Source organism: Sparus aurata, chromosome 19 (assembly GCF_900880675.1).
Source record: "Sparus aurata chromosome 19, fSpaAur1.1, whole genome shotgun sequence".
Taxonomy (NCBI): domain Eukaryota; kingdom Metazoa; phylum Chordata; class Actinopteri; order Spariformes; family Sparidae; genus Sparus; species Sparus aurata.
The window spans coordinates 27,045,230-27,069,552 of NC_044205.1; the positions used below are offsets into that span (position 1 = coordinate 27,045,230).

Here is a 24,323-nt window from a genome sequence, read left to right on the forward strand (position 1 = left end):
CTGCCGCCGCCATCTGTCTACTTCTGGCTCACGCCCCGGGGAAAAACACAAAATCCAATCTGATCTGATGGACTGTATAAATGCAGGAGTAAAGCAACTATCAATTGAATAATCTAAGTGTGTTACTCCGACTATGAGAAATCCGATCAGGTCTGATTTTGGTCAGAGTAACCCCTAATTTCCACTGGATAGGTGTCCGCTGCGTTGCAGCTCCGATCCGGTTTTGCTCCGCCGTCCGGTAATCCCCACTGGTTGCTGTTTGAGTCCGCTGCGGCGCAGTACAGTAGACAGCTGGCTCACGAGGCAGAGGAGTTCCCCGATAATCACATGATCACTCACGACCACAGTTATAGGTCTGTGTTATAAAAAAACAATAACACGAAGTATTCCCGACCGAGGGATCAGCAGAAGAGCTTGCGTTTGTCTCTTTTTTGAGATTTGTACGCTGATGTCAGCACCGGGTGTTTTACTTTGAAAGGTAACCGGATGCTGTTTGTTATTTTAGCGCTTGACTTCCTGTGTGCTCGGTGCTAAATTGCTGCGTGGTGCCCAGGCATCCGCCAGATATAGAAGTCCTGCGTATCTGTTCCGGAGGGCTCCGGACTGCCGGAGCTGGGATGGAGCGTATACATGCATCTTAAAAATCTGATCATAGTCGGACTAACACAGTAATTCGGTTTTCTTGAGTGTCATGTAAACGCACTGAGTGTCATCTAGTGTTTTGTTGACTACGTGTTTTGTGCTCCAGTGTTTTTTTTATGGCTAGACTCCATCTCATTCCTATGTTTTCCCTCTTCATGTGTGCAGATTGATACCTCAATAAATCACCTTTGAATTCATTTCAATCTCAACTGTCTGCATTTTATTTCTGACTAAAAACATCAACCCTCACAGATCCAGCAGATCACAGATATTACATGGGTGTGTGTCTGTATATGAAGAACAATAAACACTCGTTATATAAACAAAGTGTAGAAACTCTATCCACTGTAAAAATAGGACTGTTGTGATAAAGTGACTGTAAAAACATTTTTCAACCTTCCATCATTTGAAGAGTGAGAAGATGTTTTTTCCTCTTAGATATTTATAGTCACAAACACAAACAACAATTCAAAAAGCTATTTGACCTGTTTGAGTTTTAAAGAAGTGGACTTTTAGGCTGCACAGATAGTCAAGTGGTTAGAGCGCATGCCATGTACGCAGTGGACCCTGGTTTGAATCCAGCCAGAGGACCTTTACTGCATGTCACATCCCCTCTCTCTCCCCCCTTTCCTGTCTATCCACTGTCAAATAAAGGTGTCTATGTCTCAAAAAAATCTTTAAAAAAAGAAGTGAACTTTTAGATTGTGATTGTGTTTAACATGTGGATCTATGATACTGTTGACATCAGCTCAACATTGTTTTATAATGTAATAAACACACAATGATAATCACATCTGGACTCACAGAGCCGTCCTGCAGTTCCTCACAGCTGGAATCAGTCTCAGTCGTCCCTCCTTTGATGTTTTGTACTTGTTCAGGTCTAACTCATCCAGAACCTCCTCTGACATCTGCAGCATGTAGGCCAGAGCTGAGCAGTGGATCACAGAGAGTTCCTTCTCTGATCTGTTCTCTGACTTCAGGAACTCTTGGATCTCCTGATGGACTGAGTGGTCGTTCATCTCCATCAGACAGTGGAAGATGTTGATGCTTCTGTCAGGAGAGACATCATCTCTGTTCATCTCCTTCAGGTTGTTGATGGCTCTCTGGATGATTTCTGGACTGTTGTCTGTCTGACCCAGCAGACCTCCTAAGAGTCTCTGGTTGGACTCCAGAGAGAGGCCATGAAGGAAGCGAACAAACAGGTCCAGGTGGCCATTTTTACTGTCAAGGGATTTCTCCATGGCTCTCCTCAGGAAGTCATCCAGGGATGAGTAACGGGCATCATTGCCAGAAAAAAGTTTAGAAATCTTCTCGAAAACAGATTTTGGTTTTGAGTCCCTGAGTTTGAAGTCTTTTAGAAAAGTCTTCAGGACCTTTGTGTTCCTGTTGGTGTAACAGTGGAACATGTAGACTGCAGCCAGAAACTCCTGAACACTCAGATGAACAAAGCAGTAGACTGTTTTCTGGAAGATCACACTCTCTCTTCTGAAGATCTCTGTACAAACTCCTGAGTACACCGAAGCCTCTGTGACATTAAGACCACAGCGCTCCAGGTCTTCTTGGTAGAACATGATGTTTCCTGTCTCCAGATGTTCAAACGCCAGCCTCCCCAGCTTCAGAAGAACTTCCCTGTCAGCCTCCGTCAGCTCCTGTGGACTCGTCTCATGTCCCTCATGGTACTTCTGCTTCTTCCTCTTTGTCTGAACCAGCAGGAAGTGTGAGTACATGTCAGTCAGGGTCTTGGGGAGCTCTCCTCTCTGGTCTGTAGTCAACATGTGGTCCAGAACTGTAGCAGTGATCCAGCAGAAGACTGGGATCAGACACATGATGTAGAGGCTCCTGGAGGTCTTGATGTGTGAGATGATTCTGCTGGACAGATCTTCATCACTGAACCTCCTCCTGAAGTACTCCTCCTTCTGGACGTCAGTGAAGCCTCGTACTTCTGTTACCCTGTCCACACATGAAGGAGGGATCTGATTGGCCGCTGCAGGTCGGGAAGTGATCCAGACGAGAGCCGAGGGAAGCAGCTTCCCCTGGATGAGGTTTGTCAGCAGCATGCTGACTGATGACTTCTGTGTGACATCAGACACGACCTCATGGTTGTTGAAATCCAGTGAAAGTCTGCTTTCATCCAGGCCATCAAAGATGAAGAGAAGTTTACAGACAGCGAGCTTCTCTGCTGTCACCTTCTGTAATGTTGGATGGAAAACATGGAGCAGCCTGAGAAGACTGTACTGCTCATCTCTGATCAGGTTCAGCTCCCTGAACGACAGCAGAACCAGCAGACTGACATCTTGGTTTGCGGAGCCCTCTGCCCAGTCCAGAGTGAACTTCTGCACCGAGAAGGTTTTTCCAACTCCAGCGACGCCGTTGGTCAGAACCACTCTGATGCGTTTCTGTTGGTCAGGTGAGGCTTTAAAGATGTCGCAGCACCTGATTGGAGTGTCATGGAGGGTCTCCATCTTGGAAAATGTCTCTAGCTGTCTCACCTCATGTTGGGTATTAACCTCTTCACTCTGTCCCTCTGTGATGTAGAGCTCAGTGTAGATCCTGTTGAGGAGGGTTCCACTTCCTGTTTCATCACTTCCTGTTTCAGTTCCTTCAGTCACATGTTCACATCTCCTCCTCAGACTGATCTTATGTTCATCTAACACCTCCTGCAGACCAGCATTCACTAAAAAGGGGAGAAAAGTGTGAGACGAGACAAAACAAAACACAGCGACAATCTTTGCATTGTTTTTGTTGTTGGCGTAAACGTTAAACTTGTTGTTTATGACCAAAAATCTTCATGTGTGTGCGGAAAGCCGAATACTCCTGAGTCACTACTCTGTGAAATGTGATGTGAAACACAACGTAGCCAACCAGCTGACTGAGGAACACGGAAGCGGACGTTGTTGGGGTTGTTGCCATTGGTCACGTTTAATCACGCAATATTTCTGGCTCGGTCTAGATCTAGATTCTAGATCAGCAATGAGACAGATAATCTTTATGTGTGTGGTGTCCTGTGCTGAGAATATTGGAGCACACCACACACAGTACGATCAAAGCGGATTTTTTAATCTTCATGTGTGGGGGCTCTACAGATAAGAAATCTCTTAAGATTTATAAAATCCTTACGTGTGTACCCCCCCTTTAGTTAGCAAGTTCTCCCGGACTTCAACACCTTCTACTGGCCACCAGTGGCTGCTGGAATCTGATTCAAGTCAGTAGTACTTGCCTATCCTGCTGCAAACGGCTCAGACTCATCCTACATTCAAGTCATGATCAAACCAGCCTGTCCACTGTGCTTTTCTCCTGCCAGTCAGCTCCTACTCCCTCACTACGAGAGGGTCCAGCTACAGCTCACCAGAATCATGACCGTTAGCTGTCCTGGCTCCACGATGGTGGAACGAGCTCCAGACTGAGATCAGGAGAGCAGAAACTGTGCACTTCTTCAGCCTGAACACTTACTAGAAGGCATTCAGTTTATTAGATGAAGCTGATGTACCTGCTTGATTCTTGTGATTTGGGGGTTTGTGTCCACGTGGTTGAATGCACTGACTGTAAGTCTTTAAATAAACAGAATAACATGTAGCAGGTGACATTTTTAATTGGTAGAGATGTAGAGTCTTACATTGAACACTGCTGCTCTGACCGGCTGGTCTTGTTCTGGATCTTTCTCCACACTGGGGACAGGAGGAGTCCCCTGATGAAGCAGACTGGTCCCAGTATGAGGTGATGCACTGCCTGCAGAACCAGTGTCCACAGCTGGTAGAGACTGGATCCTTCAGGACGTCCTGACACAAAGAACAGCTGCAGAGCTGCTCCTCCACAGAAACATGACTCCTCTTCCTGTCAACACATTTTTTAATAACTAATATGATTTGTTGAGTGTTGGTGAAAAATATCAAGATTTTTCACAGATGATCACAGAACAGAAAATGTGTTTTACTTTTCTATTTGAATTCACACTAATGAACATGACTGTTCCTTTTATCTAATTTTGTATTCGTCTTATTAATACAAACTCAACACTTTGTGGAGCTCCTTCACAATAAAAGCCTTCCACTAAAGACAGCTGATCACATCCTTTACTGTTGTACAGTCACTCTGGGCAGCTTAGTTTGGGTTAGATTCAAATGAAGTTAATTGTGGTAAACTATATTCTCAGACAAGTAATATGTAACAATAATGTCTCAGGTCACGGTCATGTTTTCATTTTTTTTTTTATGTTTTTGCTTTTATGCTCTCTGTCACTCTCAAATATCAACGACTGAATTAAGTTTTAACTAATAAAAACGTCAAAATCTACATTTGAACCATTTTCTGAAAAGAAACTAAATATTCTGAGGACAAATATGTGAAAATTGATGACACATTTAAATCTTATTATTTCAGAATTTGAACAGTTGTAAATATTAACAGTGACTTTAACATGAGGGAGAAATATAAACATTGTCTCAAAGTTTTAATTCTTAAATGGAAGTTCTCTTTTTTTCTGCTACAGAGGTAAAGTAAGATCCACTGTAGTTCAAAACAACAAACAACATGTTTTTATTAATATCACGTGAATCTTTGATGAATTCTCTGAAGACAAAGTCATTTAGGAAGCTCTAAATACACAAACTGCTGCTGCTGTTGATAATTAGGAGGTTTAAAAGGTTGTTACAGTTCTCTTAGTTTAGTTTACAGCTTTTAGGTGACTGACAGCTGTCAGATACTCAGAAGACGATACAAAACATTTGTCACATTTCAGTAAGAATTTTAATAAATACAAAAAATAAATCTACACTGGATGAAGTTGCTGGGAACAAATAAAAATTATAAGCATATTAACATGAATAAATTAGTAACGGTTCTCTTACTGTGTGTCTGAGGGTCCAGGTCCATTACTGAGGACAGGAGGTAAACTTTCGGACCGGTCACTCCTCATAGACAGACAGCTGGATACTGGAGACTCTGCTCTGTCCTCCTCTTCCTCCACACAAAGTCTCCTGGAGGCCATCTTCTGGACTTCAGTCAGTCTGAGAGGTAAAACAGTTACACTGACTGTGAGCTCAAAACACAAGAATGAGGAAAAGAGTTTGTTCAAGAGTTGGGTTGAGCCATGGACTACTAATCCCTGACCATCGTAACACTGTGATTCAAAAGGTTTCTCCACCAGAGAGCACAATTAAGAGGCGTGTCCCCTCAGAGTTGTTGTTGTTTGTGGGGAGAGGATGAGAAAAGAAGTATGTTTCTGCTCAGTGCACTAACATCACGTCTCCATGTCCCGTTTATTGTTTTCTTATTAAACCAGCTCAGTTAGACGAACCCAAGACACGAACACAGGACGCTTTTAAACCTGGCACAGGGATGTATGTCGGTGGTGACAGGAGACAGTTTTGTGAAAAGTTAGCCCTCTTTTCCCTCAACTCGCCTGACGCGGCGTAACTCATTCACATCGCTATTTTCCACAAATTTCAGTGACTCACCAAACTTCTGCCAACATCACAGCGAACGACGCGGTACCCGTCGATTCGGCTCCATAACTCATCCCATCCCGTTTGTCCATACATTGAGCACGCAAACACCAACATTACTTTGATAACTTTCACTTTCACTTCCTGGTCCGGCACCCATTTGTGTCCCGAAGAAACACCAGCCCCTCGTCAATGGCTATTTTATTCCCTGTTTGGGATAACAGGGGAAAGTGTGGATTTGAGCGGGTGGAGCTATGGTAACAAATACAAAATGTTTGGCTGTATTGAAATGGAAGTATTGTGTAATTATAGATAAATAATGAGGTTATTATTATAATGAGTATTGACATGTAGCCTATGTGTGTGTGATAAAATATTAACTGAATCACTGTACCTGGGAAAAAACACCCTGTCACATTGGTTTCTCCCAATTAACTCCACTGAAGGGCTATTTAAAGCGAGGGTTTTCTGTTCTGCCCTCAGTGCGAGTGTCTGACACTGGAGAGTGTCAACTTCAGGAGAGGTACAGAGAATTGTGCCTTTTGAATTGAGAAACCAGTTGGTTCATTTTTGTTTCTTTGTGGTTTTCTTGCCGTTGGGCTCGAACACCTATTTTCTTTTTTTTTTTTTGCACTGTAAATAAATCTGCAAGTTTGATCATAATCCACATTTGCCGTGCTGTGTCTTCACCACATCACCCCCTCAACCTCAGTGTGACTTGTCAACACCATTCTGTGTGGACGTGGGCTGCAAGGCCCATTTTTCACAAGTTTTTTCGTCTTTTTAAAGGAAAAATGCACACTGGATAATTGGAGAGGACATTGGGGTATTTTCTCATGATCTTAGGATAGTGTGTAAATGTATTGACCACACCTGAAATAGTTTACTGCTGTTAATGTACAGACGCAGGTTCAGAGAGAAAGCTTTATTGTATAATTGTCAAAAGAAAAGCCAAGGACAAACAAAAGAGGGCTGGAGATCCCGACCAAAAATAACAAAACATGGGAAGATGCAGGACCAGCCGTGCAGTGAGCCGTCGTTCCCGCGCCTCCCCCTAAACTACTTAAAGGATAGCTAGACCTAAAACAAAAGAAACAAATAACTGAGCTACCGGTAATCTCCAGCCCAAAAGGGAAGACAACATAGACAACAAACACCCCAGCACCTGAAGCACATGGCGGTTTTCCCAACCTGTTTGGAACAACGCAACAAAAGGGTGAGAACCCTCCTCACAGGTGTGCTGCTGCTGTGTATGATCTTCCACTTCCTGTTCCTGAGGGGTATTGCACCAAACTAGGATAAGGGATTAAGCCAGGATATCTTGGTTATCCTGGCTCAATTTATCCGTGATCCAGTTGCTCAAAAGCAGGATAGGGAGCAGTAGGATATGTTATGGTATAAGTTACCATGGAGATTCATTCTGTGGAGCTAGCCTGCTCCAGACCAGGCTAAGTTCCAGGATCTATTCAATCTCATCCCTTATCTCAGTCAGCAGTCACCACAAATGGAAACCAATAGTTATTCCACTGCCCACTACACATTGTTATCACACACAACTAGACCCACTGTCATTATTTAAATGTTTGTGATCATTAATTTCAATCATTTTGGATAAATTGTGATTTTAGATGATGTTGCTATCATTAGATAATTTACAGTTTCTCATAAACTATAAGGCTATATATAAAATGACGGAATATCAGGGCCACAGAGAAGAAAATAAAAAATTCACAGACTTTGAGAATAAAGTCATACATTTACGAGAATAAAGTCATAATATTGTAACCCGTTGTTTTAGAGGAGGAGAGTTGTTAAGATGAGGGCTGCGGAGCATTTTGTGGAATTGTACTTCAGTATAGGTTTCACAAACAAGGAGATACTTAATCTTTTAGCACATCAGCATCACATTGTCATAAGTATCACGTCTTTTAAAAGAATATGCAAGAAAATGCATCTTTTACGCAGAAAGAACCAGTCTCAAATTTATGACTTTTTCTTTCTTCCTCAGTGTGGCCCTAATACTCCGTCGTATAAAATACACATCCCATATAAATATAAATACACATCAAAGTGTAACATTATGTTCCTTTATCGAATAAGGACAAAGCAAAACAGGTAAACCATCAGCTCCTTTCAAAACTGAAGTCACACAGTGACTCTACAAGATGGGAAGCACAGAATCAAAGCATATTATACAACACAAGGATAAATACACATTCAAAGGTCTGTATGTAATACTGTAAATAAATGCCGGACAAATCCATACACATCAAATGAAAATTGAAATTGGCCTTTTGTTTTTTTATTTAAGATGTGTCATCTTCTTGGAGTTGGGGGAGGAAAGGAGAATAATGATTAATACATTTGTGTTACAGTCAGCATACAGTGTGCATTGAAGGCATAACTCACCTCCCGCTCAAGTTTTTTTATTTCAAGGTCCAATTTTCTAATTGTTCTCTTTTTTATTTCGGACTCCAGTGCAAGGTTTTCCATCTTTTTCTTCTTGTACTGTATATCTATATCTGCCAGTTGTTTATCAAAAGAGTTAGTTAGTTATCAAAGAGTTATACAGTCTGATGGAGTTACATTTACACAGTTTCACTCATATCTGCAGTCCATTTCAATTAAAAATTTGACGTGCTCGGGACTCTCAAGGCATTTTGTTATTCACTGGGAACTTGAGGTTGTCGAGTTGTGTAACAGTTTCAGTGGAACCGTATTGAAACGAGACCTTCAGATTGTGTTCTGGAGCCATCTGACAAACATCTTTATCCAGACTGATACATGAGGACGAGGACGCTGCACACTGTTTCTGCTCTGGTGCTTTTTATATCTATTTTTATCCTTATTGTGTATGTGGGAGACTTCGGCCTGTGAAGCACAGTCTGCTGTTCCTCCTCCACCTCATGTCGTCCGCACTTGAACCAAACAGCAAAGAAGTCAAAGGTGCAACATGAAGGATTGGACACCTGTTTCAGTCACGTATCACAGGAGAAACTGCCAACTGTATTCTGTTTAGACATCCATCAAAGTCCTGTTGTGTGCTGCATGTGTGAAGAAGCAAATGTGGACTTTATCCTGATCTGGGGTCCGTTTCACAAAGCAGGTTCAACAAACTCTGAGTCTAACCCTGAACTCTGAGTTGATCTACTCTGAGATAGGAAACTCTGAGTTTTCGGTTCCAGAACAGCAGATTTGAGTTGATTTGATCAACTCGGAGTAGTTTAACCTGGAGTTAAGCACGTGCACCACAAGTATAAAAAGACAGCATCAATGGAGCCCTGATTCGACGAGTCACCATGGCAACGGGGAAGAGGAGGGCTACGTTTTTCACCCCACTGGAATTGGAAATATTAATGCGCTCATACGGTGAGTTTGAGCACGTTTTTAGAAGGAAGTGTAAAACCGCTGCAGCAGCAAAAGAGAGGGAGAAGGCGTGGGAGAACATTGGTGCTCGGGTCAGTGCGTAAGTTTAAATGTAGTCCTTTGCAGTCACAATAATATTACAGGGGGAAACTGCTTGAGTGGTAGCCTATTAATTTATTTAATTTAGGTGCAACCCTGGCTGAGAAGCGCACTTGGCTGCAGCTTAAGTTGAAACCTGTTTTGTTCAAACAGGTAAGACCTCGGCATAATCTCATGGGGGTAACTCATTTTGGTCATGTTTTACATTGTAAATATTAAGTGGCTGTTTGACTGTACAGTTGTTTTATCCCCAACATAATGCTGTTTTCACACACATAAATGTCTTCTCATCTATATCATGTTCTGTTAAATAATTAAGCCTATTTAAACTAACACAGACTTCTACTCAGCCAACAGAAAGAAAGCAGATGCCCGTAAAACGGGTGGTGGCCCAGCACCGCCACCTCTAACGGAGGCAGAGGAGCTGAAAATGATAAAGATGGTAGTAGCCGTTTCAGGGCGAGGCACACTTTTCTGACCGCTCTGCATACAGTTGCCTTGCTCAAGTGCTCTGCATCTCCGACGTTGTATAAAAAACTCCCATTTGCAAAAAAAAAAAAAAAAAAACGCAGCGCAACACACAATATCTGCTGGGATGTGAGAGCATGACTTCGGTTGGTAATGTTGGAAATGTAAGGACGGATTAGGTTGTGTATGTAAATGATAGACTGTGACGTGAAACGGTACCGCTCAAAAAGATAACTGTCTGGAAATGCAAGAATATCTATGCGCAGTCTGATAATCATCTCCTGACGAATATTTAATTCTCTGCGCAGTAATGCTGCACCTTCATCCACGGGATCATTATCAAAAGGACATGCCATGGTAGTGAAAATAGTCGCCACCTAATATAACTTCTAATGTAGCCCTACTGACTGATTTTTGCAATGATTTTCTCAAAAAACAGACGGCAGAACTATACTACGCCAAAACTCGCCTGCTGACTTAATGAATGAGGAAATCAAATAGCGTGTGTGGCTGAAAGAGGGCGGAGACAGAGAGAAACTCGAGGTTTGTTTAGAAAAACCTGGTCCCGACCTGGTTAGGTTCATAGAGTATGTTACCGTGGTAACTGACCGAGAGCTTAAGTTACCTCTCTCTGTGAAACAGGCTGGAGTTACCCCTCTTTCTCTGGTTTGAGTTACCTCCCTTTGTGAAACGGAAAACTCAGAGTTTCCCTCATTTCAGGGTTAACAGACTCAGAGTTTTCACTAAACCTGCTTTGTGAAACGGACCCCTGGTTTTCTGGATATCGTCACGATTTCATGTGTGAAAGGGACTCGAGGAGAGAAGACAGTATTCTGGTTTTCTGTCAATTCAGGTTAAAATTAATCATCTCGTATCATTTTATAACAAGGTCGTGAAACAAGGTTAATTTTGTAGAACGCACAAGAACCGAAGATAAATGGAAGGACTCTTAAAAAATAAGGAACGAGAATGAATGATTGTTTTATGTTGGAGTGTTGGGGATGAGTTCAGGTGTCAGGTGAACATTTGGTCCTAAGAGGAGGTTATTTTTTAACACTATTGATTAACTGCTGTGACGATGGTTTAATACACTGTGTTTCTTTTAAAACACCATCATGTGTCTGTGTCTGTTGTTAAGGTACGAATTTTATATATTTTATGCACAGTGAGACTTTGAATGTCCAGACAGCTCCATGTAATGTCTATTATATATTGTATAGATGTTTTGTGAAGATATCACAGCTATTTGGGTTTTAAAGCTTTATTTTCATATGTGTTATGTTTTGTCCTGTTTGAAAATAAACCACAAAGAAACACTGGAGCTCAACTTGAGTCCTGCTCTGCAAACACTCCACAGTTCTGGATCACACAGATGGTTCTACTGACCTCTTCTGGAGGAGTTTCATGCCTGCAGCCTCTTCCAGCAGGGATCTGACCTCAACATGACTGCAGCCAGGTGACAACTTCAGTCACCAGAGGTCAAAACAGACTCACACATGCATTAAATTAATGCACAAATGCTGTTTATAACTGAGAGAAAATAATATGATAATACCATGATAATAATATAATTAACAACTTCATACAAATCAACGTCAGAGATGGAATCACGCTGTTCTTTGTGGATTGTCTGTTTAAAATAAATCAAATAAAACACATTTACATAATTAAAAACATATAATAAAATTTGGACACAAAACATACACACATACAGACACATCCAGTAAAAAAGGAAATCATTAACACGATTACAATTTGTTCATAAAGAATGACATGATAACTATGTATTCTGTAGGTGTGCGTGCAGCAACGCTGAAGTCAGAAAATAAAAGTCTGGAATCCAAAAGTCTTGTTTATCTGTTTATTGATGACCTTAAATCATACACAATAAAAAAAACTTCCCTCTTAACTGTCTACAAAGTTTAACTGACTAAGTGTTGGTCAAAAGACTGTGTTGCTCCAAGCTCCAGTGTCACGAAGTTTCTAAACAGCCAACCAAATTTCGCCATTCCAAACGTCACTGGTTAACTATTAATATTCATAATATTCGTTTTATATGCAACACAGAATTTATCTGGTTTTGAAAATATAATCAAACTTAAATTTCTCAATATAAAAGTATTCTTTACTACAATATAATACCGGGAACAATCACTTCCATGGAAATGACTACAATAGGAATATACACTCATTAACATTAAAGTCATCTTATTGAGATTTATTTTCTCTAGTCTCTATTAGCATAAATAATCTAGTATCTAGTTACACTCCAGTTCTTAGATCTTTACACTGGCTTCCTGTCTATCAGAGAATAGATTTCAAAGTCCTGTTGTTGGTTTATAAAGCATTGAATGGTTTCGGGCCAAAATACATTTCTGATCTGCTGCCGCGTTATGAACCATCCAGACCTCTGAGATCGTCAGGTACCGGTCTGCTTTCAGTCCCCAGAGTCAGAAGTAAACATGGAGAAGCAGCTTTCAGTTACTATGCGCCACATATTTGGAACAAACTCCCTGAAAATTGCAGGTCTGCTCCAACACTCACCTCTTTTAAATCAAGACTTAAAACATTTCTTTTTGCCACTGCTTTTAACTGAAGCAATTCAAGTCTTTGAACTGCATTATTACTCTGAGTTTTTTTTTTTTTTTTTTTTATAATGCAATTTTTAATGTCTTTTAAATGAAATGTTTGTCTTTTAATGTAATTTGTGTGTGCCTGTAAAGCACTTTGAGTTGCCTTGTGTCTGAATTGTGCTATACAAATAAACTTGCCTTGCCTTGCCTTACATTACTTTAATATTGTGATACCTGGATTACGTCTCTGAGTTCATTTTTAGCAGTGTTAAATGTTTTGTTTTGATAACCAACTATGTTATCAGTCAGCTGGAGTTAAAACAGGAGCTGGAGTTTTACACATGAACTGTTTGATAGCAGGTCCGAGTGTGTGAAGGAGCGGTTCTACAGGACGAGCGTGTGTCCGAGACAGACAGGGTCCTCTATGTGCTGATGGTGATTATATGGTGATGTCATTTAGAGCAAAACACTTCTCGATCACTTTGCTGGATGCGTGGTGGTCAGAATCTCGATCACAGCGTTTTATAACAGCATCCAAACGATCATTAACAGTTTGTTGAGACATGTTTAGATTTACAGATTTAGTTCAGACGTACAGGTGGAAACTTTTTGATGTGTACCGTCACGCCTCGTTTTGTTCTACAAACGGATGCATGTTGTATGAAAGGACACACTGGAGCAGCTTTTTGTTCAGTGTGAACAAACAAAGGCGGCGTGAAGGCGAGCCTTTGTTGTGGCATTATTGCAGAGTGCTTGTGTGAAAAGGTCTTGAAGGATATAGGCTAAGTACCGCCCAGCGAGGGTGGACTGGACTCCCCTGTCCCCCTTAATATCCACTGATGGTGGTCGTAGTTGCTGTACTGATAAAAAGCTGAGCTGTTTCTTAACTGATGACATTAATCAACACAAGTGGAACCATCAAAATATTGTTTGATTCCTTTTTTGCTCATTACAGAAGAATAAACATTTGACTTTACATGTTGATAATAATATACAGAGAGATTCATATGAAAAACAAAATATAAACAGACAGAATAAAGAACACAGATACAGAAATAATCTTGCAGTGATGAATATGACGCTGCAGACTTCTGCATTCTGACATCAACCTCAGAGCTGATCTCAGAGCAGTTCACACTGCAGCACTGACAGTCATCTCCACTTGTTGTGATTGGTCCGTCAGTCACTGCTGGATGAAGCTCTCCTCTCCACTCCACCTCCCAGTAACACGGCCCAGTCAGAGCCTCTCCACCCACCAGCTGATGGTGCTGCTTCAACCTCTCTGGATCATCAGGACACAGCTGATCCTCTCAACACCTCCACCTTTCTCATCACTCTCACAGAGATCACCACAACTTCCATCTGATGAGAGAAGCAGAGAGACAGCAGAAGTGATAAATGAGTGTTTCCAGAGACTCCCTCCATCAGCTGTCAGTCAGTGATATAAAGACCAGCAGGACTTCAGTCCTGTTCAGACCACAAGTGGAGCGGCTGTGTAGCGTAGCCAGCTTCCTTTCTGCTTCATGTTAACGTGTTGGAGTGAAGCTCACAGACCTGCAGACACTTTGGACATCAAGTCTGTTTACTCTGCAGGTTTCACTGAAGGACACAGTGGAAATAAACTGCTGACAGTCCCTGAACACATCATTACTACAGGAACACAGATACTCACAGCTCACTTTAAAGATGGATGGCTGTTTGGGTTCAAAGTTTTTAGAAACCAGAGTCTCAGTAACATTTGAATATTTCATCTAATTCTAAAATGTCTGAGTCTGACAAGTAAAACATCAGCTGTGGTTTCTGGACTTCAGCAGAGGTACAAGACCGCATTGTTACTAAATGTAATGATGGTTCTCTGAAATAAGAGCCTTCAGTCAGACTGATCTGAGAGCTGTGACAAAGATGAACTGATGAGTTCTTCAGTGTTGAAATGAGAGAACAAACACTTTGAGATCAGATTTGATGCTCCGACAGTTTGATGAATGAGGACACTGTCTCTATACATCCTGTGATGCTGTCAGCTGTGATCAGCTTTATTTCCTGTAGACATGAACACAACAACAACAGTCGTCTTCACATCAACTCAAACACACCATCACAACAAGCTTCTGGCTCGTCTGATTGGCTGACTGTTCTCCTCTCACAGCTTCACTGAGGAAAGCAGGAAATACTGGATCTTTACTTTGATACTGTGTTTAGTTCAATACTGCTGAAACCAGCATGAACTGACTCCAACCCTCTACTGACCTCAGAGTCTCCAGTCTGCAGTCTGGACTCTCCTTCAGATCACACAGCAGCTTCATGTCTGAATCCTTCAGGTTGTTGTGACTCAGCTCCAGCTCTCTCAGATGGGAGGGGTTGGACTTCAGAGCTGAGGCCAGAGAAGCACAGCTGATCTCTGACAAACTGCAGCCCCACAATCTGAATAAAGAATAAATGATGTAAGTTTAGAAGACAATGTTCCTGCTTGAAATCATTCAGTGATTAATAATCTGTTCAAAAAGAAAATGAAAAAATGGAAACTCCAAACATCTGAACCCAACAGGACGCAGGTTAAAACTAAAATACAAAAGGTGACAAAGAGCTCTCATTAATATTAATGACAACGTGCTGCTGCTTCAATAAAGACGCCGTGACTTCACCTCTTAAACTCTGCAGCTCCACCAGTGGCTCCATCTATACAAACTCATGTTGTGAAGCCAAACTAATAAAAACTCACTAAAACTGATTTTAGATTCAATTCAAGATCACAAAGTTTCCAAAGATGCAAATATGTCAGGATGAATTCTGGGAAAATGTGAACAAAAGTAAATCCATAAAATCAAAGTCTCTTCAGTTTGAACTAGTGTGAGTATCATATAGTTTTATAAAACTGATGGAAAAAGAAAGTACTGAATATTTGTTGTTGTCTATTTGTTGAAACAGAGATAACTTATTTGTTAATTGTGTTTATGTATTTTATTGTCACTTTCTTAAAAAAATGATGTGGAACATAAGATGACGATCAAGAGTTGAAGAGGATCACAGTGAATTATCCAGTGTAGATTTTTCTCTTTATATGAAGGTTTTAAATATGCAGCTCAACACTGCTCTGCTACAGTCAATGGATTAAACCACTGTAAAAGAAAATACACTTTATCATTGAGATAGTCAGTGTGGATCAGTATAATAAAAACTGAACATTCAACTCAAGATCACAAAGTTTCCAAACATGAAAATATGTCAGGATGAATTCTAGGGAAGAGTAAACAAAAGAAATCTACTGTATTTATTTTTTAATTTTGTGGAAAAGTGAAGTCAGAAAATCAAATAATCTTCAGTTTAAACTATTCAGTCAGTATAATCATCATATAGCTTCATAAATCTATCATTATCATTTATTTAAAAAACTTGACATCCAGTGTAGATGTTTGTTGTTATATGAAGGTTTTAAATGTGCAGCTCCACATTAAGATACTCAGTGAGGATCAGTATAATATCAGCCTGATGTCTGCAGTTTAGTGTCACCACAACTTTCACATCATCTTAATCTGAGCACAGAAGTAAAACATGTTGTCTGACCTCAGAGTCTCCAGTCTGCAGTCTGGACTCTGCAGAAAATCACACAGATGATTCACGTCTGAATCCTTCAGCTTGTTGAGACTAAGGTCCAGCTCTCTCAGATGGGAGGGGTTGGACTTCAGAGCTGAGGCCAGAGAAGCACAGCTGATCTCTGACAAACTGCAGCTCCCCAATCTGAATAAAGAATAAATCATGGAAGTTTAGAAGACAATGTTCCTGCTTGAGATCATCCAGTGATTAATAATCTGTTCAAAAAGAAAATGAGAAAATGGAAACTCCAAACATCTGAACCCAACAGGACGCAGGTTAAAACCTCTAAAATACAAAAGGTGACAAAGAGCTCTCATTAATATTAATGACAACGTGCTGCTGCTTCAATAAAGACGTCGTGACTTCACCTCTTAAACTCTGCAGCTCCACCAGTGGCTCCATCTATACAAATTCATGTTGTGAAGCCAAACAAAGAAAAACTTACTAAAACTGATTTTAGATTCAATTCAAGATCAAAAAGTTTCCAAAGCCACAAATATGCATCTATGAATGGATTTGGCGTAGGAAGCAGAATCTCTTTTTGTTGGTTGTCAGACTCTCTTGCACTATTCATCACGTGCACAGCACTGAGTCTGACTCGCTCTCTTTCCTTTACTTTTTACCTGCGTCGCTATAAGACACCTGGTTTGTTACTTTATATTTCTGCACCTCTCTGGCTTGCCTTTGAACAGGACTCCCTCCATAAGCAGCACTATGTTCACCACCACAGTTACAGCATCTGATTTTTGTGTCTTGGCCACACTTTCCATATTCATTTTCACCTGCACATCTTAGTTTTCCTTCACATTGTCCTGCAGTGTGTCCCATTCTCTGACACTTGAAACATGGTAATGGTGCCGGGATAAACTCTCTCACATCACAGCTCAAATATCCCATTCTTACTTTCTTAGACTCACTGTTTTCAAACGGAAGGACTACTGACAGACTGTTTTCAGGCACTCTCTTTGTGTTTGCAGCTTTCACCACCTTTTCCCCTTTTACTTCTTGAGCTATCTCATCCATCAACATTGCCAAAAGTACATCATAAATAACACCTCTAAGCTTTGATCATTTTCCTGGGATGTGAGAACTGATTTTGTTTTTCCATTTAATGTATCTGCTTTGAGGACCTTCTCTCTTTGCATCTGATCATTGGCGAAGATCAATAGCCTCCTGTTAGTCAAGTATTTAGCAAATGTAATGTTCCCCATTTCTTTTTTAATTGCTTTTGTCAGTTTCAGATCAGAAAATGTTCCTCTTCTTTTTTGAACATTCCGTTTGTTCATTCTCCCTCCTCATGTTGTCCTCCTTAGGTTTTTTTAGCCGTGTCGCCGCCTTTAAGCCAGAAGCTGCACTAGCAGTGCTGTCACTCCTATCTGTCGTCTTTCTACTGACATCCTGCCATGGCATAATATCACTATCTCCATCCGTACTGTCACCCATGATGGTTACAGTCACTGTACAGTTCATGCTAATCCACCAATACTCTGTTCCTTCTCACTCGCAATCTCGTTGCCCAAACAATTCTCTCTCTAACATCTTCTTACCTCTTTCCATTTCTTCATCTGTGGTCTAAGCCTTCCTCAGTTTATACTTCCCCATATATTTTATGATAAAACTGGTGTGTAAAGTACTCCAAAATGCAGAATGAACCAGATCCTTCTGGGAGCTCTCAAATTATGCTACCGTCAGTCTTGCTACCATAATAACTGTAAATCTCACATCCACTTCACTTTTTATTTATTTTCAGTTTTTTTAGGAAAAGTGGAGTCAGAAAATCAAATAATCTTCATTTTAAACTATTCACTCAGTATAAGCATCATATAGCTTCATAAATCTATCATTATCATTTATTTTTAAAAAACTTGACATCCAGTGTAGATGTTTCTTGTTATATGAAGGTTTTAAATGTGCAGCTCAACATTAAGATACTCAGTGAGGATCAGTATAATATCAGCCTGATGTCTGCAGTTTAGTGTCACTACAACTTTCGCATCAACTTAATTTGAGCACAGAAGTAAAAAATGTTGTCTGACCTCAGAGTCTCCAGTCTGCAGTCTGGACTCTGCAGAAAATCACAAAGCAGCTTCACGTTTGAATCCTTCAGCTTGTTTTCACTCAGATCCAGCTCTCTCAGATGGGAGGGGTTGGACTTCAGAGCTGAGGCCAGAGAAGCACAGCTGATCTCTGACAAACTGCACCAACTCAATCTGAATAAAGAATAAATTATTATATAAAGATCTATTTATGTTCCAATCACTTCAGTTGTTTCACGTGCAGTTCAACATTACTGTGTCCTAATCAATCAACTTCATCATAAAATGATTGAGTGACTTTGTTATTGTGTTATTGTGGATCATCATATTGTAATGTCAGCCTTCTACAGACATAATCTAAATGTCACCACATTCATGTCAACACAGATGATCAACATGCTGCTGAACTCTACACCATCTTTAACACCTGTCCCAACACTACAGTATCCATAACAACATGAATCCAATTAGAGTACAAACTGAATTCTACTGACAGACTGAAAAAGAGCTGTTGTGAGTTTTGTTCAGACAAACACAGAAAACAAGAACAGTAAAGGATGTTTAAACGTTCTGTTATGAATTTAAATCAGATAGATAAACACTGCACAAGAGTAAAATACAAGAACTGACCTCAAGATCTCCAGTCTACAATTTGGACTCTTCAGTCCAGCACACAGCAGCTTCACTCCTGAATCATTCAGGCTGTTCTGACTCAGGTTCAGCTCTCTCAGATGGGAGGGGTTGGACTTCAAAGCTGAGGCCATGACTTCACAGTCAGTCTGTGAGAGTCCACAATCAGAAAGTCTGTGATGACAGAGAAAATAAAACTGAAGGTCAAATAAAATCTGACACTTTATCTAAAAAACAGACATGAACACATTTGGCTGTAGCTCAGCTGGTCAGTTGTTCAGCCTAAGTTGGTCAGTCATTGATCACAAGGTTTGTGCTTTGAAACTTGAGCTCCTCCTGTCCACATGTCAAAGTGCTCTTGAGCAAACTAATGATCCCTCAATGGCAGCTTTAGACCAAAGTGTCTCCCAAACAAGGTGGTGTGATTTGTGTCATTTAAACTTTATTTGAACATGATGTCCACCGAGTGCTGTAATAACTGGAGGTTATGAACTATCATTATAGTTTCATAGTTAATAGTTTCCCTCAGGTGGAGTTGAGCTAACGACATCATTTAACAACATCATTTCTTCTTGTAGTTTGGTGATGATAAAATCTCTCCACTGAACTGAACCTGCTGAGTTCTCCTATACTAGCAGGATGAACCCTGATGTTTCCCAGGAGCTGAATGTGTGATAGTTCTGGAGTGTACCAGTTTACAGACCAGTCCATTCACATACTACCAGAGAGAGAGACAGAGAGAGCGTCCTCATTGTTTATGAATCAAACTCATTTATAATGTAGCAATACATGAGAAAATACATTGATTATAAGGAAGTCAACAATGTAAAGTTGCTCCTTTTATTCAATGAGAATGGAGCGGAAGATTTTGTCCTCGATTGACCTCCTCTCAAATCAAGTAAAAATAATAGATGTTAACTCTGTGAGAATGGACAGATCAGTCCTTTATCCTTCCAGCTATAATATCCTGGTCTCTTCACCACTCCTGTGGTAGATTGTTCCGTCATGTTGGGTGATTATACCTGTGCTCTTGTTAAACCTCAGTACATTATCTCAGTATCTTGTGTTTTGTTGACTGCATGTTTTGTGGTACAGTGTTTTTTTCCTATGGCTAGACTCCATCTTATTCCTATGTTTTTCCTTCTGAAAGTGTGCAGATCCTCAGCGTCTCTCAGCTTCACTCATCTGCCTGGGCTCTCTCGATCGCTCGATCCTGCCTGCCTGTCCTCATCGCTCCCACCACCAACTTGTTTACCTCAATAAATCCCCTTTGAATTCATTTCTATCTCAAGTCTCTGCATTTGGGGTCCAACTGAAAACCTCAACCCTCACAGATCCAGCAGATCACAGATATTACATGTGTTTGTGTCTGTATATAATATGAACAACAAACAGACACATTATAGATTATAGAAGTGTAGAAACGCTATCCACTGTAAAAATTAGACTGTTGTGATAAAATGATGATAACATTTTTCAATCTTCCATCACTTGAAGAGCTAGAAGATGTTTTTTTTCAGATATTCATAGTGAAAAACACAAATAATGCTTCAGAAAGCTAAGTTTACTTGTTCGAATTTTATAGAGCTGTGATTGTGTGGATCTATGATACTGATTAAGTCAGCTCAACATTGTTTTATGATGTAATAAACATACAATGATAATCTTATCTGGACTCACACAGCCTTCCTGCAGTTCCTCACAGATGGAATCAGTCTCAGTCGTCCCTGCTTTGATGTGTTGTACTTCTTCAGGTCCAACTCATCCAGAACCTCCTCTGACATCTGCAGCATGTAGGCCAGAGCTGAGCAGTGGATCACAGAGAGTTTCTTCTTTGATTTGTTCTCTGACTTCAGGAACTCTTGGATCTTCTGATGGACTGAGTGGTCTTTCATCTCTATCAGACAGTGGAAGATGTTGATGCTTCTGTCAGAAGAGACATCATCTCTGTTCATCTCCTTTAGGTTCTTGATGGCTCTTTGGATGACTTTTCGACTCTCGTCTTTCTGACCCAGCAGACCTCCTAAGAGACTCTGGTTGGACTCCAGAGAGAGGCCATGAAGGAAGCGAACAAACAGGTCCAGGTGACCTTTTTTACTTTCAAGGGATTTCTCCATGGTTCTCCTCAGGAAGTCATTCAGGGATGGGTAACAGGCCTCACTGCCAGAAAAAAGCTTAGAAATCTTTTCAAAAGCAGAGTTTGTTTTTGAGTCCCTGAGTGTGAAGTCTTTTAGAAAAGCATTCAGGACCTTTGTGTTCCTGTTAGTGTAACAGTGGAACATGTAGACTGCAGCCAGAAACTCCTGAACGCTCAGATGAACAAAACAGTAGACTGTTTTCTGGAAGATCACACTCTCTCTTCTGAAGATCTCTGTACAAACTCCTGAGTACACCAAGGCCTCTGTGACATTAAGACCACACCGCTCCAGGTCTTCTTGGTAGAACATGATGTTTCCTGTCTCCAGATGTTCAAACGCCAGGCTCCCCAGCTTCAGAAGAACTTCCCTGTCAGCCTCCGTCAGCTGCTGTGGACTCGTCTCACGTCCCTCATCGTACTTCAGCTTCTTCCTCTTTGTCTGAACCAGCAGGAAGTGTGAGTACATGTCAGTCAGGGTCTTGGGCAGCTCTCCTCTCTGGTCTGTAGTCAACATGTGGTCCAGAACTGTTGCAGTGATCCAGCAGAAGACTGGGATCAGACACATGATGTGGAGGCTCCTGGAGGTCTTGATGTGTGAGATGATTCTGCTGGACAGATCTTCATCACTGAACCTCCTCCTGAAGTACTCCTCTTTCCGGACGTCAGTGAAGCCTCGTACTTCTGTTACCCTGTCCACACATGAAGGAGGGATCTCATTGGCCGCTGCAGGTCGGGAAGTTATCCAGACGAGAGCCGAGGGAAGCAGCTTCCCTTGGATGAGGTTTGTCAGCAGCACACTGACTGATGACTTCTGTGTGACATCAGACACGACCTCATGGTTCTTGAAATCCAGTGAAAGCCTGCTTTCATCCAGGCCATCAAAGATGAAGAGAAGTTTACAGACAGCGAGCTTCTCTGCTGTCACCTTCTGTAATGTTGGATGGAAAACATGGAGCAGCTTGAGAAGACTGTACTGCTCATCTCTGATCAGGTTCAGCTCCCTGAACGAAAGCAGAACCAGCAGACTGACATCTTGGTTTTCGGAGCACTCTGCCCAGTCCAGAGTGAACTTCTGCACCGAGAAGGTTTTTCCAACTCCAGCAACGCCATTGGTCAGAACGACTCTGATGTGTCTCTGATGGTCAGGTGAGGCTTTAAAGATGTCACTGCACCTGATTGGAGTGTCATGGAGGGTCTCCATCTTGGAAGCTGTCTCTAGCTGTCTCACCTCATGTTGGGTATCAAGCTCTTCACTCTGTCCCTCTGTGATGTAGAGCTCAGTGTAGATCCTGTTGAGGAGGGTTCCACTTCCTGTTTCATCACTTCCTGTTTCACTTCCTTCAGTCACACGTTCACATCTCTTCCTCAGACTGATCTTATGTTCATCTAACACCTCCTGCAGACCAACATTCACTAAAAAAGGGGAGAAAAGTGTGAGACAAAACAAAACACAACAACAATCTCCGCCTTGTTTTTGTGATTGGTGTTGATTTATGACCACCTTTATAATGTTTATGCTGCAACTACTTGACTGTTTTGGTTATTTTAGACCTCTTTTGAAGAGAGCCTCTCTGGTGTTGGTAACACATGTGTACTGTAAGTTAGCAAACCCAAGTTCTCCCAGACTTCAGCACCTTCTACTGGCGACCAGTGGCTCCTGGAATCTGTTTCAAGTCACTGGTACTTGCCAATCATGCTGCAAATGGCTCAGACTCATCCTACATTCAAGTCATGGTCAAACCAGCCTGTCCACTGTGCTTTTCTACAGCCAGTCAGCTCCTACTCCCTCACTATAAGAGGGTCCAGCTACAGCTCAACAGAATCATAACCGTTAGCTGTCCTGGCTCCACGATGGTGGAACAAGCTCCAGACTGAGATCAGGAGAGCAGGAACTGTGCACTTCTTCAGTCTGACCACTTACTAGAAAACATTCAGTTTATTAGATGAATCTGATGTACCTGCTTGATTCTTGTGATCTTGGGGTTTGTATCCACGTAGTTGAATGCACTGACTGTAAGTCTTTAAATAAACAGAATAACATGTAGCAGGTGACATTTTTAATTGGTAGAGATGTAGAGTCTTACATTGAACACAGCTGGTCTGACCGGCTGGTCTTGTTCTGGACCTTTCTCCACACTGGGGACAGGAGGAGTCCCCTGATGAAGCAGACTGGTCCCAGTATGAGGTGATGCACTGCCTGCAGAACCAGTGTCCACAGCTGGTAGAGACTGGATCCTTCAGGACGTCCTGACACAAAGCACAGCTGCAGAGCTGCTCCTCCACAGAAACATGACTCCTCTTCCTGTCAAGACATTTATTGATAACTAATATGATTTGCTGAGTGTTGATACAAGGTACAAAACTAACAATAATTTCTTAAGGTCCATCCATCCATCCATTTTCATCCGCTTATCCAGGGCCAGGACGCGTGGGCAGCTGCCTGAGCAGGGACACCCAGACTTCCCTCTCCCCGGACACTTCCTCTAGCTCTTCCGGGAGGATCCCAAGGCGTTCCCAGGCCAGCTGGGTGACATAGTCACTCCAGCGTGTCCTGGGTCTTCCTTGGGGTCTGCTCCCGATGGGACATGCTGAAACAGATGCCCGAGCTACCTCAGCTGGCTCCTTTCGATGTGGAGGAGCAGCGGCTCTACTGCGAGCTCCTCCTGGGTGACAGAGCTCCACACCCTGTCTCTAAGGGAGCGCCCCGCCACCCTGCGGAGGAAACTCATTGCAGCCGCCTGTATCCGGGATCTTATTCTTTCGGTCATGACCTAAAGTTCATGACCATAGGTGAGGGTAGGAACGTAGATTGACCGGTAAATCCGGAGCTTCACCTTTCAACTCAGCTCTCTCTTCACCACGACAGACCGATACAACGACCCTATTACTGCGGCCGCTGCACCGATCCACCTGTCAATCTCACGTCCCATCCTTCCCTCACTCTTGAACAAGACCCCAAGATACTTAAACTCCTCCACTTGAGGCAGGAACTCCCCCCCAACCCAGATGGAGCAAGCCATCTTTTTCCGTTCGAGAACCATGGCCTCGGACTTGGAGGTGCTGATTCTCATCCCAGCCGCTTCACACTCGGCTGCAAACCGCCCCAGGACATGCTGGAAGTCCTGGCTCAAAGGAGCCAACAAGACCACATCATCCGCGAAAAGCAGAGATGAAATCCAGTGGCTCCCAAACCAGACCACCTCCGGCCCGTGGCTGCGCCTACAAATTCTGTCCATAAAAATAATGAACAGAACCGGTGACAAAGGGCGGCACTTCCGGAGTCCAACACCCTGTGGAAGTCATAGAGCTGGTCCAGTATTTTTTGAATAGGGGGACAACC

At 41.9% G+C, this 24,323-nt stretch overlaps 2 protein-coding genes across 6 annotated transcripts in view; both read right to left on the reverse strand.

Moving 5' to 3' along the window:
- LOC115569878 (NACHT, LRR and PYD domains-containing protein 12-like) overlaps positions 1-24,323 on the reverse strand; it is a 94,312-nt gene that overhangs the window by 18,052 nt on the left and 51,937 nt on the right. For 3 of the 4 annotated variants that reach the window (XM_030398083.1, XM_030398080.1, XM_030398081.1), the window contains exons 3-5: positions 5,487-5,645; positions 4,256-4,473; positions 1,447-3,316 (exon numbers count right to left, since the gene is read on the reverse strand). In XM_030398083.1, the coding sequence (XP_030253943.1) occupies positions 1,447-3,316; positions 4,256-4,473; positions 5,487-5,645 (2,247 nt within the window). Of the gene's footprint in view, positions 1-1,446; positions 3,317-4,255; positions 4,474-5,486; positions 5,646-6,095; positions 6,243-24,323 lie in introns of those variants that run through there. The other variant, XM_030398082.1, reaches the window with a different exon arrangement.
- LOC115569946 (ribonuclease inhibitor-like) lies at positions 13,503-21,234 on the reverse strand. Of its 2 annotated transcripts, none has more exons than XM_030398189.1 (4): positions 20,527-21,234; positions 18,847-19,020; positions 18,217-18,390; positions 13,503-13,945 (listed from the first exon to the last, which is right to left on the reverse strand). In XM_030398189.1, exons 1-4 carry the CDS (start codon positions 21,126-21,128, stop codon positions 13,936-13,938), a joined length of 960 nt encoding a protein of 319 aa, XP_030254049.1. In that variant the 5' UTR covers positions 21,129-21,234; the 3' UTR covers positions 13,503-13,935. The 2 variants fall into 2 exon arrangements, with proteins under 2 accessions (XP_030254049.1, XP_030254048.1); XM_030398188.1 differs by having other exon boundaries at positions 13,503-13,951.

Coding starts and splice junctions, on each gene's coding strand:
- LOC115569946 (XM_030398188.1), bottom strand. CDS start 21,128: ATGTTCCACTGTTACACTAACAGGAACACAAAGGTCCTGAATGCTTTT. Junction 19,021..20,526: donor AGGAACTGCAGGAAGGCTGT/GTGAGTCCAGAT, acceptor CTGTCATCACAG/ACTTTCTGATTGTGGACTCT. Junction 18,391..18,846: donor TGTAGACTGGAGATCTTGAG/GTCAGTTCTTGT, acceptor TTCTTTATTCAG/ATTGAGTTGGTGCAGTTTGT.